A 14080-nucleotide genomic window follows, 5' to 3' on the forward strand; every position below is an offset into this window, starting at 1 on the left:
GAATTTTTGCAGTTTTATAGTACTTTGCATTTTTATACTGGCTGCCTTGAGTGCCATGGAGATTATTATACATTTGGGCAATGGAATGTTATGGAGTAGTATGGAATGTCCAATATCATAGAGATTGCTACATATGTATATAAGAAAAACACCCGACACTCACTTGCATTGATGATATTACCTGTCCGGGTAATAAAATGTCTGCATGCAAACAATCAAGCTCAGAAAGCACCAAAGACTTCACAGTTCAGCCCCGAATCACACATGTTTTCTTACATATGCTTACCCGAATAAACAAATACTATCACAAAGGGCACTGGAATAGCAACATCCAAATTAAATTACTGTAACACACTGTGTGTGGGGAACTACCCTTGAAAATATTAAGGAGCCTGATCTAATGCAGAAATGGAACAGCTAGATTGATGTCAAGAATCTAATTTTTTTTTAAAAAAAAAACCTGGTAAGTGTGTCAATAAATCTCTGATGCAGCTGGTGGCTCAGTGATAATGTTCAAAGATCAAATGGTTGAGATTTTCAATATATGGCAACATTCAGATCTACTGTGTGCTTTCGGCTTGGCTCAAAGGCGAGAGGAGAGGGAATTGCAGGGTGCTGAGGTCATTTGGCTGCCAAGTGAAGTTTCAGCTATTCATTCAGTATTTGTGGACAGCAACTCATTCTGCATTCCATTCTCCGTCTTTTACATTGACTGTATCATATCTTAAGATTCAGGTCAATTTGTAAATAATGAATGAATAAATGAGGAATCATAACCAACTCCTTTTTACTTTGCAATGGAGAGAAGAACATGCTGGAGAAGGAAGCCATCGTTCCCCATCTTCTTCAACACAGGCAGTCCTTCGGCCTTGGAATTTCAAGGCCATTCTTTGGACTGGTTGCAGACTATGTGGCCTTGAAAAAAGGCAAAGCATATCTTAACTCTAAGGCTAAATGTGCTAGAGAAGAGTTTCCCACCCAAGTTTGAGTCCTCAGTGTAGTTTGATAAAGCTACAGATGTACCTTTGATTTAAAAGTACTAATTATAGATTGCCACTGTAGGATAAATGATGAATGGGTTGCATTTGGCTCAATGAGGCACAAACATCATCTATAACTGTACTAATAGCTATCATGCATGTGTAATATCTATGTTTTCAACATCAGATAAAATTAAAATATTTTTTCCTGGATAGCAGAGCATAAAGATCAGACATAGTAATGTTCAGGATTAGTTTCACAGGAAAGGAAAAGATAGCCTATCTCCCATGAGTGAAGATAAAATTAGGAAATGTGAGTATAGTTCTTCAAAATACAACTTGGGACTGAGTGGACCTGGCATTCTATAAATTATTCCATAAGATAACTCATTCTGTAGACAAGCCAAGATTCATAGGCACATGTTGTCAGAATAAGTGTGTCAATGAAGGGATTGATTTCTTTAAAATTGTATTTCTGAGATATTCTTCTTCTTTGTTTATTGGTAACGCATTTTGACTGAAAGTAAAATAAAGGACAAAAAGCACTGCTTTTTCCTTTCCCTTTTAGTAATAAACTAACTATAGGCCACACAGTTTATGGATTGTGATTTTAGTATAGTTAGGCCATGTATAATTGACAGACCAGATTTTATCATAGATTTTATCTGTTATTTATTATTTTATTCTAGAATTTTTAATTTATTATTTTATTCTAGAATTTTTAATTGTATATTGATAGTGTTTTTATTTGTTCTGGTCTCTGGTCTATGATTGTAATAAATTCTAAGAGAAAAATACAGCTTCAGATCTCCCTCTGCTATCATTACCACACTGCAGAGAAGTCAGGAGAGGCAGATTTCCTGTTAGGTATAGAGCTTTGCATTTATTGGGATGTAATATGGAACTATGGTGACATGAGGCCATGCATGACATTTTACAAAGCAAAAGGCACTATTAACAGGCTGCAAATAATTTCACAACAAATATATGAGGAGTAAGAGAATAGAATCATATATAGACATACATAAGGCTCTAACATTGGGTCATTCTAGAATTTGCTCTTAAAGCATATAGGAAAACTACATTTAGCGGATGGAAAGTTTTCTAAAGTTTCTAACAAGGTGAAAGACAATTAACATGAATACAATTATGAAACTATATCCTAAAGATCTGAGGGCAAGAAACTAAGTCTCAAAAACGTAGCTTTGCAGAAGAAAATATCTTGAAGAAATAAACATGCAGCTCAGTACTAGAGAAAACTGTGAGAGAGGGAAGACTTGCAACTTAATGGTGTGCTGCTCTAAAGACATCACAACAGAGGGTCCAATGGGATGATTGAGTGCATTTAACTGTAAGGCCACAGAATCACAGTTAAGAAGGATTGTAAGCATTCGGCTGCAGAGCTTTTCTTCTTGGCTTTTTTTTTTAAAGTGGCTTTTTAAAAAAAGATACCTGAAGTGTTAACGCATTATAGTCCCCTTTTGAAAAAAAGAACATAACATATTGCTTAATACAACAATTGAAACAGCAAAGAAGGATCATTCATAAAGAAATAGTGTTTGTGAAATGATATTCAGAGGAGACTTTCGAACATTTGATGGAGATGCAAAACCAAACTAGCCATGGTTAATCTGAAAACAGGCTGGCAAAAGATTTTCTTAAGTTTCGGATGGTTTCAGCTTTTGCTTCATCCTCATTCACAGATGATCGGAAGAAGGATGATTCCGTGAAGTTGAAGGCATTTGTCAGAGATTGTGATTTGCTGCAAGACAGAGACAAAAACTCACACATGAATGTGACATACATTTGAAACTTGCATACAGATTTTCTTTTCTTATTCGTGACTTATGTAGCCCCCTATCTTTCAAAATTCAATTGGTATTACTTATAATATGAGTAGGAGATACAACTGGCAACATCCAGATGACATTCTTTGAATAGGTGAGCACAACTGTTAGTTTTGACTTGAGAAACAATTGTCTGACACACATCAAAACTCAGAAGTGCCTCCATTCCTGGTGGAAAAGCCTTTTCTGTAATGCCGCCCACTGGAGATTGGACCTGCCCCAAACCATTGTCTTTCTGTAAGGCACTAAAACCTGGTTCTGTTGCAGAGCCTGAGAGATAAGCGATTAAGCTTGTATCGTGGTTGCATTGATTGTGTTGCTTGGCTTCATCTTGGCTTTCGTAAGTGTTATTTACTGTTTTCTTATGAAGTTTTGATATTGATGTTATTCCCTGTTAGCTGCCTATAGTCATGTGGTTAAAATGGGCAGCCATATCCATTGAATTGAGAATAAATAAAGACAGGGAAGTTGGAATGGGCTGAATGGAAGGAAACAAATTGTTGAATGGTAGAAAATATTATTCATTTTTAACCTTATAAATTTTAAGTATACTTTTATAAAAGGAAAATTGTATTTGTTTGTGCTTAATGACAAATAAATCATTTTTTTCCAGAAAAATCTTACCCCCTTTTCCAGAAAACCAGAGCGAGCAATATTGTAAGTGTGTACAGTCTTTCGTTTTCACTGTATTTGGGTTTAATAGTCATTGAGAAGGGAGGGGTGGAAAGATAAAAGTTCTTTACCTTGATTAGGAACTGAAACATAAATGGCTTAGTGAAATATTTACGTATAGGCTAGCAACCTGCATGCACATGTTAAGCCAGAAGATGTGGGTGAGATTGCAATCACTGAGTACAGTTAATCTTATTGGCAATTTGGTTATGCTTTTTTTTTTCTTCGTAAGATTTGGAGGGGGGCGGGATTGAAATGTGGATTGGAGCAAATTTGTAACTTGAGATACGAGCCATCCAGCATGCTTTAAAACTATGTGCATAGAACTTTCAAATATTAAGGAATAGCCCTTAAGAAGTCGCAAGCTTGAAAAAAAATGTTTAGGACTGGTATAAGCATTGAATTGGGAGGGGGGAGTTTAAATTTGAATAAAAGCCAAAATCTCCCTTAAGCTGAGCTCAACTGCAGGTGACTACATACAGGTTTCCGTGTTGTTTTCTAACCAATGACATGGAAAGTGATTCATCATTAAATTCTTCCAAAACACTTTTTTCAAGATCCTGCTCTGGTCCATGGGCTTGAAAGATTTTTCTGGTCACCTATCTAACTAGTAACTAGATTCACTCTTGATAAAAGTCTTTTTTCAATCAGCTGATTATACTTCTTATACTTCTATCTTCTTATACTTCTTAATAAGAACACCATGAAAGAAGGAAACAAAATATTAGGGATGTCCGAAAAACATTGCACAAATGCATTGCCTTTGAAATTTAAGATATCTGAAACACCATGAAGGAGAAGATGGGTTTATTGAAACACACTTAAACTTATATTTATTGCAATCTTTCTGGTCAGTGTTATTTTTCAACAGACCTCTAAAACTGTGTGTAGTGAAATGTGGTGTAGTCTACAAGCTCCTGAGGTGATAAGAACACAAGAAAAGTGCTCTTTTCACAAATCTCTAAAACGTAACATGTTTAGCCATTTTGACTCCAGTCATTAACAGGGAGAGAAACGTTAACCTTAAATATCTGTTGCATTAAAAAAAAAACAATTAGAGATGGAAACCTACATCAGGGAAAAATATATCTTGATATTTTCTAGTTTATTTATTTACTATATTTATATACCACCTGTACACAAATGTAAGGCACTATACATTATGCTCCCTTTTTCTAATTGAGGTAGGTTGGGTTGAGCAACAACGACTGGCCTAAAGTGAGCTGCTGTGGCTGAAGGTAGATTTGAACCCAAGCCTTCCCACTTCTAATTCAAAACCTTCACCACTACCCCACACTGATCCATTTAGTTTGTTTTGAATTAAATAAGTTTTGAATTTTCACCTCTTCTGGGAAAAGTATATGGTAGAAATAATAAAAATGAGTAGTGAACTGAAGTTTTATTTTACATGCATAACTAAATATAATGCATTTAAGGCCATTTATTGATTTATCATATTGTCTGCCCTGTGGTTTGTTTATAAAACCTTTTTTGTGATTACCTTATTTCACCTTCACAGCAAAAGAGAATTATGTAAGCATTATTTTGAAGATTAAGTCTGTAAACTATTAGACAAAATTTTGGCAAACAAAATATCCTGGCATTTACCATTCTTTGTTACTGTCATGCATTTTGATAATGAAGGCAGCGGGAAATCTTTCTATCTCTAAATTGTTAAGCAATATACCTTGGGTATTTGAATATTTGAATTTGAATATATGAAGCAGAACATGGAATGCAGTATATTAATCTTCAAAGTAGTTTCCAAAACACCAAGAGGATATATAGAGTAAGTAAGTGGCCATCTTCAACCATACTTTAATAGGATCAGTTTGACAAAAATTAAAATCAAAGATACAGTTAGATTCTGTTATACCTAATCAAGTATATGAAAATGAGTTCCACTGCCTAAAAGTGGCCCTAGAAGAACTCTTAAGCATAGAATGTAATAGATAGTTAATGAACAAATGTTCTATCTCTAGTTTTAATGGGAAATATTTTTTGACAAGGAAAACATTATCTGGGTTTTCCAATCTTTCTTGTCTGAGTGACTGCAAGGTTAAAAGTTTAAGCAGATAAGGTTTTTCTCTCTCTCTCTGTCTCTCTTTCTTTCTTACCAGCTGTCTCATAAACAGCACAACCAAAGATGAATCAACACCTTCTGAGATGCTAGAAAGAAAATGGGGATGACACAAACTCAAATCTATACGTACTACATGAGATTTGCTTTATTCAGCAGATTGGAAATGTCTGCTGGAAATATACCCACTCCAGGTAAAACAGAAACAAAACTGTTATAAAAAGAAAGGAATTTTGTACTTCTTTATCTGCACTCCAACCACTTTTGGCAAGAGAAGCATTTTCAGAACAAGAGGAGAAAATGACAAGAATGCCTTACTTTAGCTGAGGATGTGACTGAGGCTTCTGGGATGAGTCTGGTGAGGGCTCAGTCTTCATGTCTGCTGGAGGCCCAGCACTTGAAGGACCTGAGGCCTGGGAACGTGATGGATGAATCGCAGGGCCAGGTGGACGTGGAGGCAGAGAACTGGAGGACTTTCCTGAATGCCCCGGTGGGAACCCTTGGGGTGGCTCCTGGCTTTGTGATTGCATTCCTTGGGGTTGCACTGGGCCCCCTAGGTTCAGCACAAGAAAAACTTCATAATGCATCAGTCATTTTGTAATAACTCTTACAACCAACACTTATCAATTTGGTACTAGATTTGTGGGGTTAGAATGCCTTAGCTATCATGTTCATGAATTACAACTCTACATAAATATAAATTGCAACTTTCATATCCACACTAAAACAGCCTTTGAAAATTCACTGCTTTAGTAATTGGACCTGAGTTTTGCTTTTTGTTCTTTTTAGGAAATCAACAAAATACAGATAGTCCTCCTTTAGCAACTACAATTGGGACCAGAATTCAATAATTAAGCAAAGGAATTCCTAAGTGAAACCTTAACTGTGCTTATGAGTTTATTTCAGTTTTCCTTTGCTTTACAAATCTGGAAAGGCCATAAATGCAAAGATTGGTTGCAAAGTTACTTTTCAATCATTGTTGTAACTGCAAATGGTTGTTAAACAAGAAGTAGCTAAATGAGGATTACCTGTAATAATTATTTCGTCGGAGAGGGATAGCTTAAGCCTCCTTAGTGCTGGATGTGACAGCAGAAATCTTTATGGCTGATAGCAAAATTTACACACTCAAGCTAATGCAGACAGATGTACTAAACTATCATTCCCATCACCCCTAGGGAACCTATCACGTTGAGAGGAATGATGGGACTTGAAGTCTAAAGCACCTGGAAGATATCAGGTTGGGTAAGGCTGAGCCAGATTAAGCTGCATTAATTATAGTATTTCTCCATTTCAGTTCTCAGGTTCCTGATAAGTAAAACATTTTCCCAGATTGCTCCATTACAGACCGAACACAATGGAAGTTAACAGCCAGAAGGAATCTGTTTGCTTTGAATATATCACAACACTGTTGTTTATTAATAATATTGATTCAAATTAGTTGCCTTTTTGTTTTGCCTTAAATGGGAGGAGAGGGTTGTTATGTTTTTAAAATGTCTCGTATATTTTCAGTGGCTTCTCAATAAACCCTTCTGTGAAAAACAAAACAGGCATCTACTTGAGCCAACCACTAAGCAATTAACATACTCAGACCTTGCAACATCAACCCTAAAGCAGTTCCATATTTTGTAAGCAATAGCTAATCAAAATTGAGTTGTAGATTCAGCTGCAGTTGGTGCAGGTTTTTTCCCAGTGCAAACCTCCCCCCACCCCACACCCCTGGTTTTCCTTAGTGTATGGTTGTTCTGCTTCTATAAACAGTGAAGACAATAGATTTCACTACTGTCAAATACACATCCAATTTAAGGCAGTCAACTTGGATCGGGACTTATGGAGTCTTTCTGGAGATTGAAGGATCTTTGATGTTTGATCTTAAAATGTATCGTTCCAACAAATGCTTCCTTTGGATAACTTCCTTCAGAACTGCACCAGAACACACTACTATACCAGCATAGCCATCACAGTGTTTTTTTTAGCCCAAATATTTTACCCCTAATCTCTTGAAATGAATTATGTGAGTCCAAACGGTTTACAATTGTTTTTCTTGAAGTCTTCCCCACCACATTAAAAAAATCAAACCTGTAGTTATCATCTGAAAACATTCTCCCAGGCCTTAGACAAAGCTTCTTAGAGATCTCTAAATGGTCTCTTCTCCATTTAGCTCAGAGGATAGAGAGAGGTCTGGGCATCCAGAGAGATGCAAGTCAAAAACCAACATCTTTAATGAAGTGATGGCTAGGCACATTCATGGAAAAAAGTCCATGCATGCTGCAGAACGCACACAATACTCTGGATAGGAAAAGGTTATTATTTTTGCATATCACAGACATTAATATATATAAAACATGTTTTCCCTCTTTGTACAAAGTGGGTATATGTCACACACACTTTGATTTGTGAAATCAACTCAGCTGCTTTATCAGTCCGTTAGAATGTTTTTGCATCATCACTCAAGGATGATACTTTCTAGATTGAAAAATACACCCCCAAAACACTCCTTCAGAACTTTACACCTTTGTTAATAGTAGGGAAACTGTATATGTACTTTTAACTAGGCCTAGGAATAATTTGGAGCCTTGCAAATTCTTTTTCTTGATCATGCCAATCTGTCCAAAACCCCAATGTCTCTGAATTAAAGCCAAATATACCCAATAGGTCTATTTAGCTAATTAAGAGAATCAATGAGTCAGGATTATGCAGATGACGCAGAATTGATACCATACTTTCAACAATGACCATTTAAAAATACCAAGTACAGAAACTCAAATTTTAAAGTAAATTGCTGTGTGAGAATTTGTATTTTCTCTTTCAAACCCTGGATGCATAAATGGACTTATTTCAGGAAAGTTCTAATGATATTTACAGTCTTGATAATAACAAAATAGGTTTTTAGGTAATTTTCCATATGTTAGAAATTTGACAACAATTCATTCTTGGTGCATTTCTTAAAACACCACAGTTAGTTATATTTGCAATAGCAAAATGTGCAGAAGAAGAATTACATCTATTCCTAATTTACTGTTTTTTTCAATAGAAGTATGTGTGACCTGAGAACCTGCCAAGAGCTATATACATAAATGTCTGTTCATAACCTTCACTGAATTTATGCAAGTCACAGGTAGATGCAGAAGTGATCCCAGCCCATTATAATATTAACTGCATGCCCTGTGAACAGGATCCATGTGTTTACAGTATCTAAAGATTGTCAGAAGCCTTGCGATTTAATTATAGCCGATTGAGAGATCCTGAATTTCAATTGCATATTTTATGCTAAAAAGCCCATACTTTTCTTGCTTATTCTTTGCTGTATATAAAAGGATTTTGCCCCCTTGGGAAAATCGTGTGCTAGAAACTACACTGAAGACAGATATAACTTTTTTTATTGGACATTAAGCTGTACAAAGTATTTCACAAAATATATACTGCAGTCACACTTCAGCATTTGCTCGCTTTCTTGCATTAGTTTGGTACAAAAAGGTAATAATAATAATAATAATAATAATAATAATAATAATAATAATAATAATAATAATAATAATAATAATAATAATAATAGCAGCAGCAGCTTTGACAGAAAGAAATTAAAAAAGGAAAAATAAAGCAAATCATCCCCCCCCAGACATTGATCCTACATTTTAAAATACCATTTCCCAACTCCACACAATATTGCACTTGAGCATGCTAGCATGCAGGTAAACATATTGGCTTGCTTCTTTACTGTTGAGCCAGTAAACTAGTGCATGTCCTTCTTACGACCATCTGCATCAAATGTACTGACGTTTTGCTAAGATGCAAATTTTTTATCTGTGGTCAGTACATATACACACTTCATACACACAGAGAGAGCCCATAAACAATGCACAAAAGCATCTTTAATTACTCAAACTACCACATGCAAAAGAACATCCATGGCTTGATATTAATGGCATTCAGTTGGCAGATTCATTTTTTCCCACTCCAGAATGGAATGCTGTTTTTATTCTCTTGGATTAAGATCTGGAGGTGAGGAAGACAGTGAACCTGATGTGAAGGTAATACACTCCCCTATAACCAATCCCCTCAGTGTGGTTATCAAAAGATCATTATCAGAAACAAAGGTCGCACAAACAGAATATACTTGTTCATAGACTAAAAATGAGCAGGGAACAACAGCATGCGCAGTAAACATCAAAACTACCATTAAAAACAATGTGTAATTCTCACATCTTGAATTTAAAAAATATTTGCAATTCTAGAGTGTTTGCAAAGGAAAAAAAAATCAGACGTCATCATTACGTCACAAGAAAACATACTTGTTTGTATTAATCTAGGGATTTCTATTGACCTTATTATTTGTCTTCAATTGACAACATAATTCATTCCCTCACTTCTACAGAATGCTTAAGAGGTGCATTTGAATAACAGCTTAACTGCCTGCCTGGATATTGCTTGTAAGGTTATGCACACAGCCCCTGGTGTTGTGACAGTCATAAGCAATTATGGCTATAAGAAAGTTTAGCAAAAGTACATCCCTCCCCACCTGGGTCAGGTACCCTTGTTTTATTATTTACACACACTTGAGTCCCATATACTACATTCTATGGCTAAGCTTTTCACTCTTATGGGCATTCAAGATCCACTAACATTCTTTTCCTACTGTACTTAGCTATTTAAGCTTAAAATGCTAGATTGGATCATAGGTGCATTTTAGTGTATCCTAATAGCTTGGCCATAATCATAAGTACAGAATGATATAGCAACACATCCAGTTGATGAATGACATTTAAAAAAAACCCTGAAAAGGGTGGATAGCATAATATTTAGAAAGAAAGGTGCTGATTAATTGCAGAAGGCTTTTCTTTTTTTTTTGCTAACTATCATAGCTAAAGAACCATAGCTTACCTGAATTATGTAGATAAGGTAATTCTAGTAAACATTTTTTTTAGTTTGGTAAAAACCAGATGGCTACTTCATAACCAACGAAGAAACTCCTCTATTGAACTTAAATACATTCAATATCAAATTTGAATCAATATTGCACATATGTGGCCCATTTTTGTAGCACTGAAGCTAGTAGATACAGATTTTTCCCTAAAAACTCTGCACTGAAAATAGAAGATATTTATGCATTCCTGGAAATAATTCTTTTATATTTTGTATGTAAAAATTAAAATAAAAATACTAGTTTTTTTTCAATTTATGTATATGTCTTAACTCAAAATTAAGCAATCTTTATAAAATTATAAAAAGAAAATGCCTCATTTAACATATTACTAAATGAGACTTTTCAAATATTATAATCACTTTTCAATAATCATGCACATAAAAAAATTCCAAAATCAGATGTAGCATACATACTCACAGAGTTAAGCAAATGTATTATATCTCAGCCAGGGTTGGTTAGCCTTTTTTTTTTTTAACCCACAATATAGAATACTTCAAAAATACTGTCTAACCATCCATAATATACAGTCTCACTGACTTAGTAGAGGCACAATTCTTGTACACTGTACACTGTGGACAACAGCCCTGAATCACAAGTTATACAGAAAAACATAAGTAAGCATTACAACACAAACAGATAAACAACCAGACAATATATTTGACACTGCATAGAAAAAACACAATCCAGGTCAGCAGTGAAACAATGAAAAAAAAAACTTTCACAAACAATTGGTATTGTTGATTTCTTTCTTTCGTTTGGCTTTAACCCCTGTTTTAAATTTCAAAAATTTAAGTCGCCTGGACTTGTTTTGGTCCTACTGCAATGCCATTACAGTCGAGAATGTATTGTAAACAACCTTGAGGAGGTGGTCGCTGGGATGGGACTTTATTTGATTCGGACTCCTTAGCCGATCCAGTCTGCAAGATAGAAAAAGAAAAAGAAAAAAAAACCACAGAGATGAGAGTGCAAGAAGGCTAGAAGGTGATGAGGATAGACTGGGAAATCAGGAAACATACCTTTGGTTGTTAGAACTGATCTCTTCTTACTATATTAAAAATTTCCTGAAGGTCAGAATAGAAATAACTCTTGGTGCATCAATAGGAAGCCCAGTGAAGGGAATGCAACAAGGCAGAGATTTCAACTTCTCTTAAGTACAAAAACAAGGGTGGGAGGGTGGGTTTTTAATATTGAAGTTCTCTCTCTCCTTGGTGTTTTAGTTTCACAAACCATCTGTTAAAAAAACGCAATTGCTTCAAAGCTTGAGCATTAAAAAATAACCTTTTGCAGAGGATTTCTCGCTGTTCAAGTGTCCAAAATTACCTCATGTTGACCTAATCCCAGAATGGTTTTGTTGAAGCAAGATTTTTCGCATTCAATAAAGAGGTTGGAGGGAAATATCCTTCTTGAATAAGCGTATTAGGTCTTTTCATAACTTCATTTTTCTAACATTGAAATGCTCATCTTTTTTTAAATGCGGGTCCTCCTCACCTGAAAAGTGTTTTGTTTTTTTCCAACTTTCCCAGTTCTTTGGGGTGGTCCCTCTTCCATCTACCTGCGCGCCGTCTCCTCTGTTTTTCGTGCCTCCGGCCGTTTGCCTCAAAATAGTTTGTTTAGCTTTATTTTTTTTTTCTTTTCTAGTGCCAGTTTAAGAATCCATTTAATTATCTTTGGCTCCATTTTCTTTGCTAATATTTTTTCTGGCATCCATTATCAAGGGAGTTGAAGTACGGAGACAATAAAAGCAAAAGTGGACAAGTTGTTGTACGGAGAAATTTAAATACTGTATATATTTTGGGGTAAGAACATCCAGCAAAAAATGATTTTTAACGTAGTTGTAAATGTGCAATTAAAAAGGCACAGTAACCTCAGTACATTTATAGTTTATGTAATACGAAATGCAAGGTTGATAATACAAAGGAGACAGATTATTCTCACTCGCAGAAGCATTTCTACTGAAATTGGGTATTTTTTTTTAAATGATTGAGCACAGAAGATTGACGATGCAGGCCTCAGAACAATAAAAATCAATAAGGGTCTGCCATATTTATAAAAATACTCTACAAGTAGAGAGTAAGCAGCAGGGTGGAAAATTTATTACTTTTGTCTGGTGAATGTTGAGCGCATAGCCTGATTTGCATAGCTGCATCATGGATAATGATGGTCTTGACATTATCTCTTAGTTTAAGTGAACAGTTTTTTTCCAGTTAGTGAAACTAATCATTTGTTGGCTATGGGGGTTCTGACTTTGATGGAAAGATTAAAATTATGAAATATCATGAACAATTACTATAAAGGTACTGGTGAATTATGTACCAACCCAAGAGATCTATGGTCTATGCTTAATATAGTCCATCTCAAAGGAAATGCCTTTGCCTTAAATTAGGCTTCCCATTATGACCACTCATATTTCCTGTTCACCTCATTTCCTCAAATATATCTTTGTTTAAGCATTTTGTAATCTTAATAACCCTTGCACACTTTCCTACGGATGCACTTGTTGCTCATTGAACAGTACCTGCAGTTCTCCGCTTGTATCAATATTCTGTTCTACCACAAGTCCATCAAGATGCGTACACATTTCAGGCTTATCACATACCACATCCCCTCCTTGCTGGCAAGATTTATAGTGACTTAAAAGAGATGAATTAGAGTGACATGTTCTAATGACAATAGTTTTTACTCAAGGGGAGAAAATATAATTTTTCTTACAGGAAAATTATTTCTTGCAGGGTCTTAAAACCATAAGTATTAAATGAATTTTAAGAAGTGATATTTCAACAATTTCAAATGTGCTCTGTAGATCATCTGAGACTTCTAAAGAAAGTTTAATTTATCCTCTCATTAATGCTACAAATTTATTCTATGTTACCGTGACATACAGTAGTCCTCATTTAATGATTACAATTTGGACTGGCAATGCTGTTGCTAAGTAATGTGGTTGTTAAGTGAGACATTACATGACTTTAGTGAATTTAATGACCATGGAATCACCAGCAGCTGTTTAAGCAAAAGCCAGTTTGATCTAGTGGTTAAGGCACCAGGCTAGAAAGTAGGAAACTGTGACTTCCCGTCCCATCTTAGCCATGATAGCCAGCTCGGTAACTTTGGATCAGTCGCTGCTTGAACCACCTCACCTGGTTGTTATTGTGGGGAGAATCTGAGGAGAAGTTTGCCACCTTGAGTTATTTATAAAAAATAATAAAGGTGGGATACAAATTAATACAAGAAAACAAAAAAAAATAAGACATCAGATGACTGGGACTTTTGATTTTACTGCCACCTTGTCCACTGACCTTGCTTACCAGAAGCTGGCTGTCAGCTGCAAAATGATAATCACATGCCCATTGGAAACAGCAATGGTTGCAAATGCCTGCAGTAGCACCCAAATCTTAATTGCATGAACATGGGAACATGGCATGTAATGAAAATGTGAGGACCAGTTGTAAAATAACTTTTTCAGTAGTGGAGTACCTTTGAACAGTCACTAAACAGGACAATCATAAAGCAAGGACTACCTGTATTTGGATCCTATACAAAGTTCTAAGGGTTCAAAAAAGAGCACCTTTGGAGTACAAGAATT

General features: G+C 35.4%; 1 protein-coding gene across 2 annotated transcripts in view; it reads right to left on the reverse strand.

Moving 5' to 3' along the window:
• Nucleotides 1–1836: 1836 nt before the first annotated feature.
• Nucleotides 1837–14080, reverse strand: part of SYN2 (synapsin II) — a 134386-nt gene continuing 122142 nt past the window's right edge. The window contains exons 11-13 of one of the 2 annotated variants that reach the window (XM_087954865.1): nucleotides 11357–11417; nucleotides 5898–6132; nucleotides 1837–2742 (exon numbers count right to left, since the gene is read on the reverse strand). In XM_087954865.1, the coding sequence (XP_087810991.1) occupies nucleotides 2607–2742; nucleotides 5898–6132; nucleotides 11357–11417 (432 nt within the window). In that variant the 3' untranslated portion in view covers nucleotides 1837–2606. The remainder of the gene's footprint in view (nucleotides 2743–5897; nucleotides 6133–11356; nucleotides 11418–14080) is intronic. The other variant, XR_015747526.1, reaches the window with a different exon arrangement.

This window comes from Notechis scutatus, chromosome 2 (assembly GCF_049901735.1).
Source record: "Notechis scutatus isolate UNSWTSFEM ecotype Mainland chromosome 2, rNotScu1.2, whole genome shotgun sequence".
Taxonomy (NCBI): domain Eukaryota; kingdom Metazoa; phylum Chordata; class Lepidosauria; order Squamata; family Elapidae; genus Notechis; species Notechis scutatus.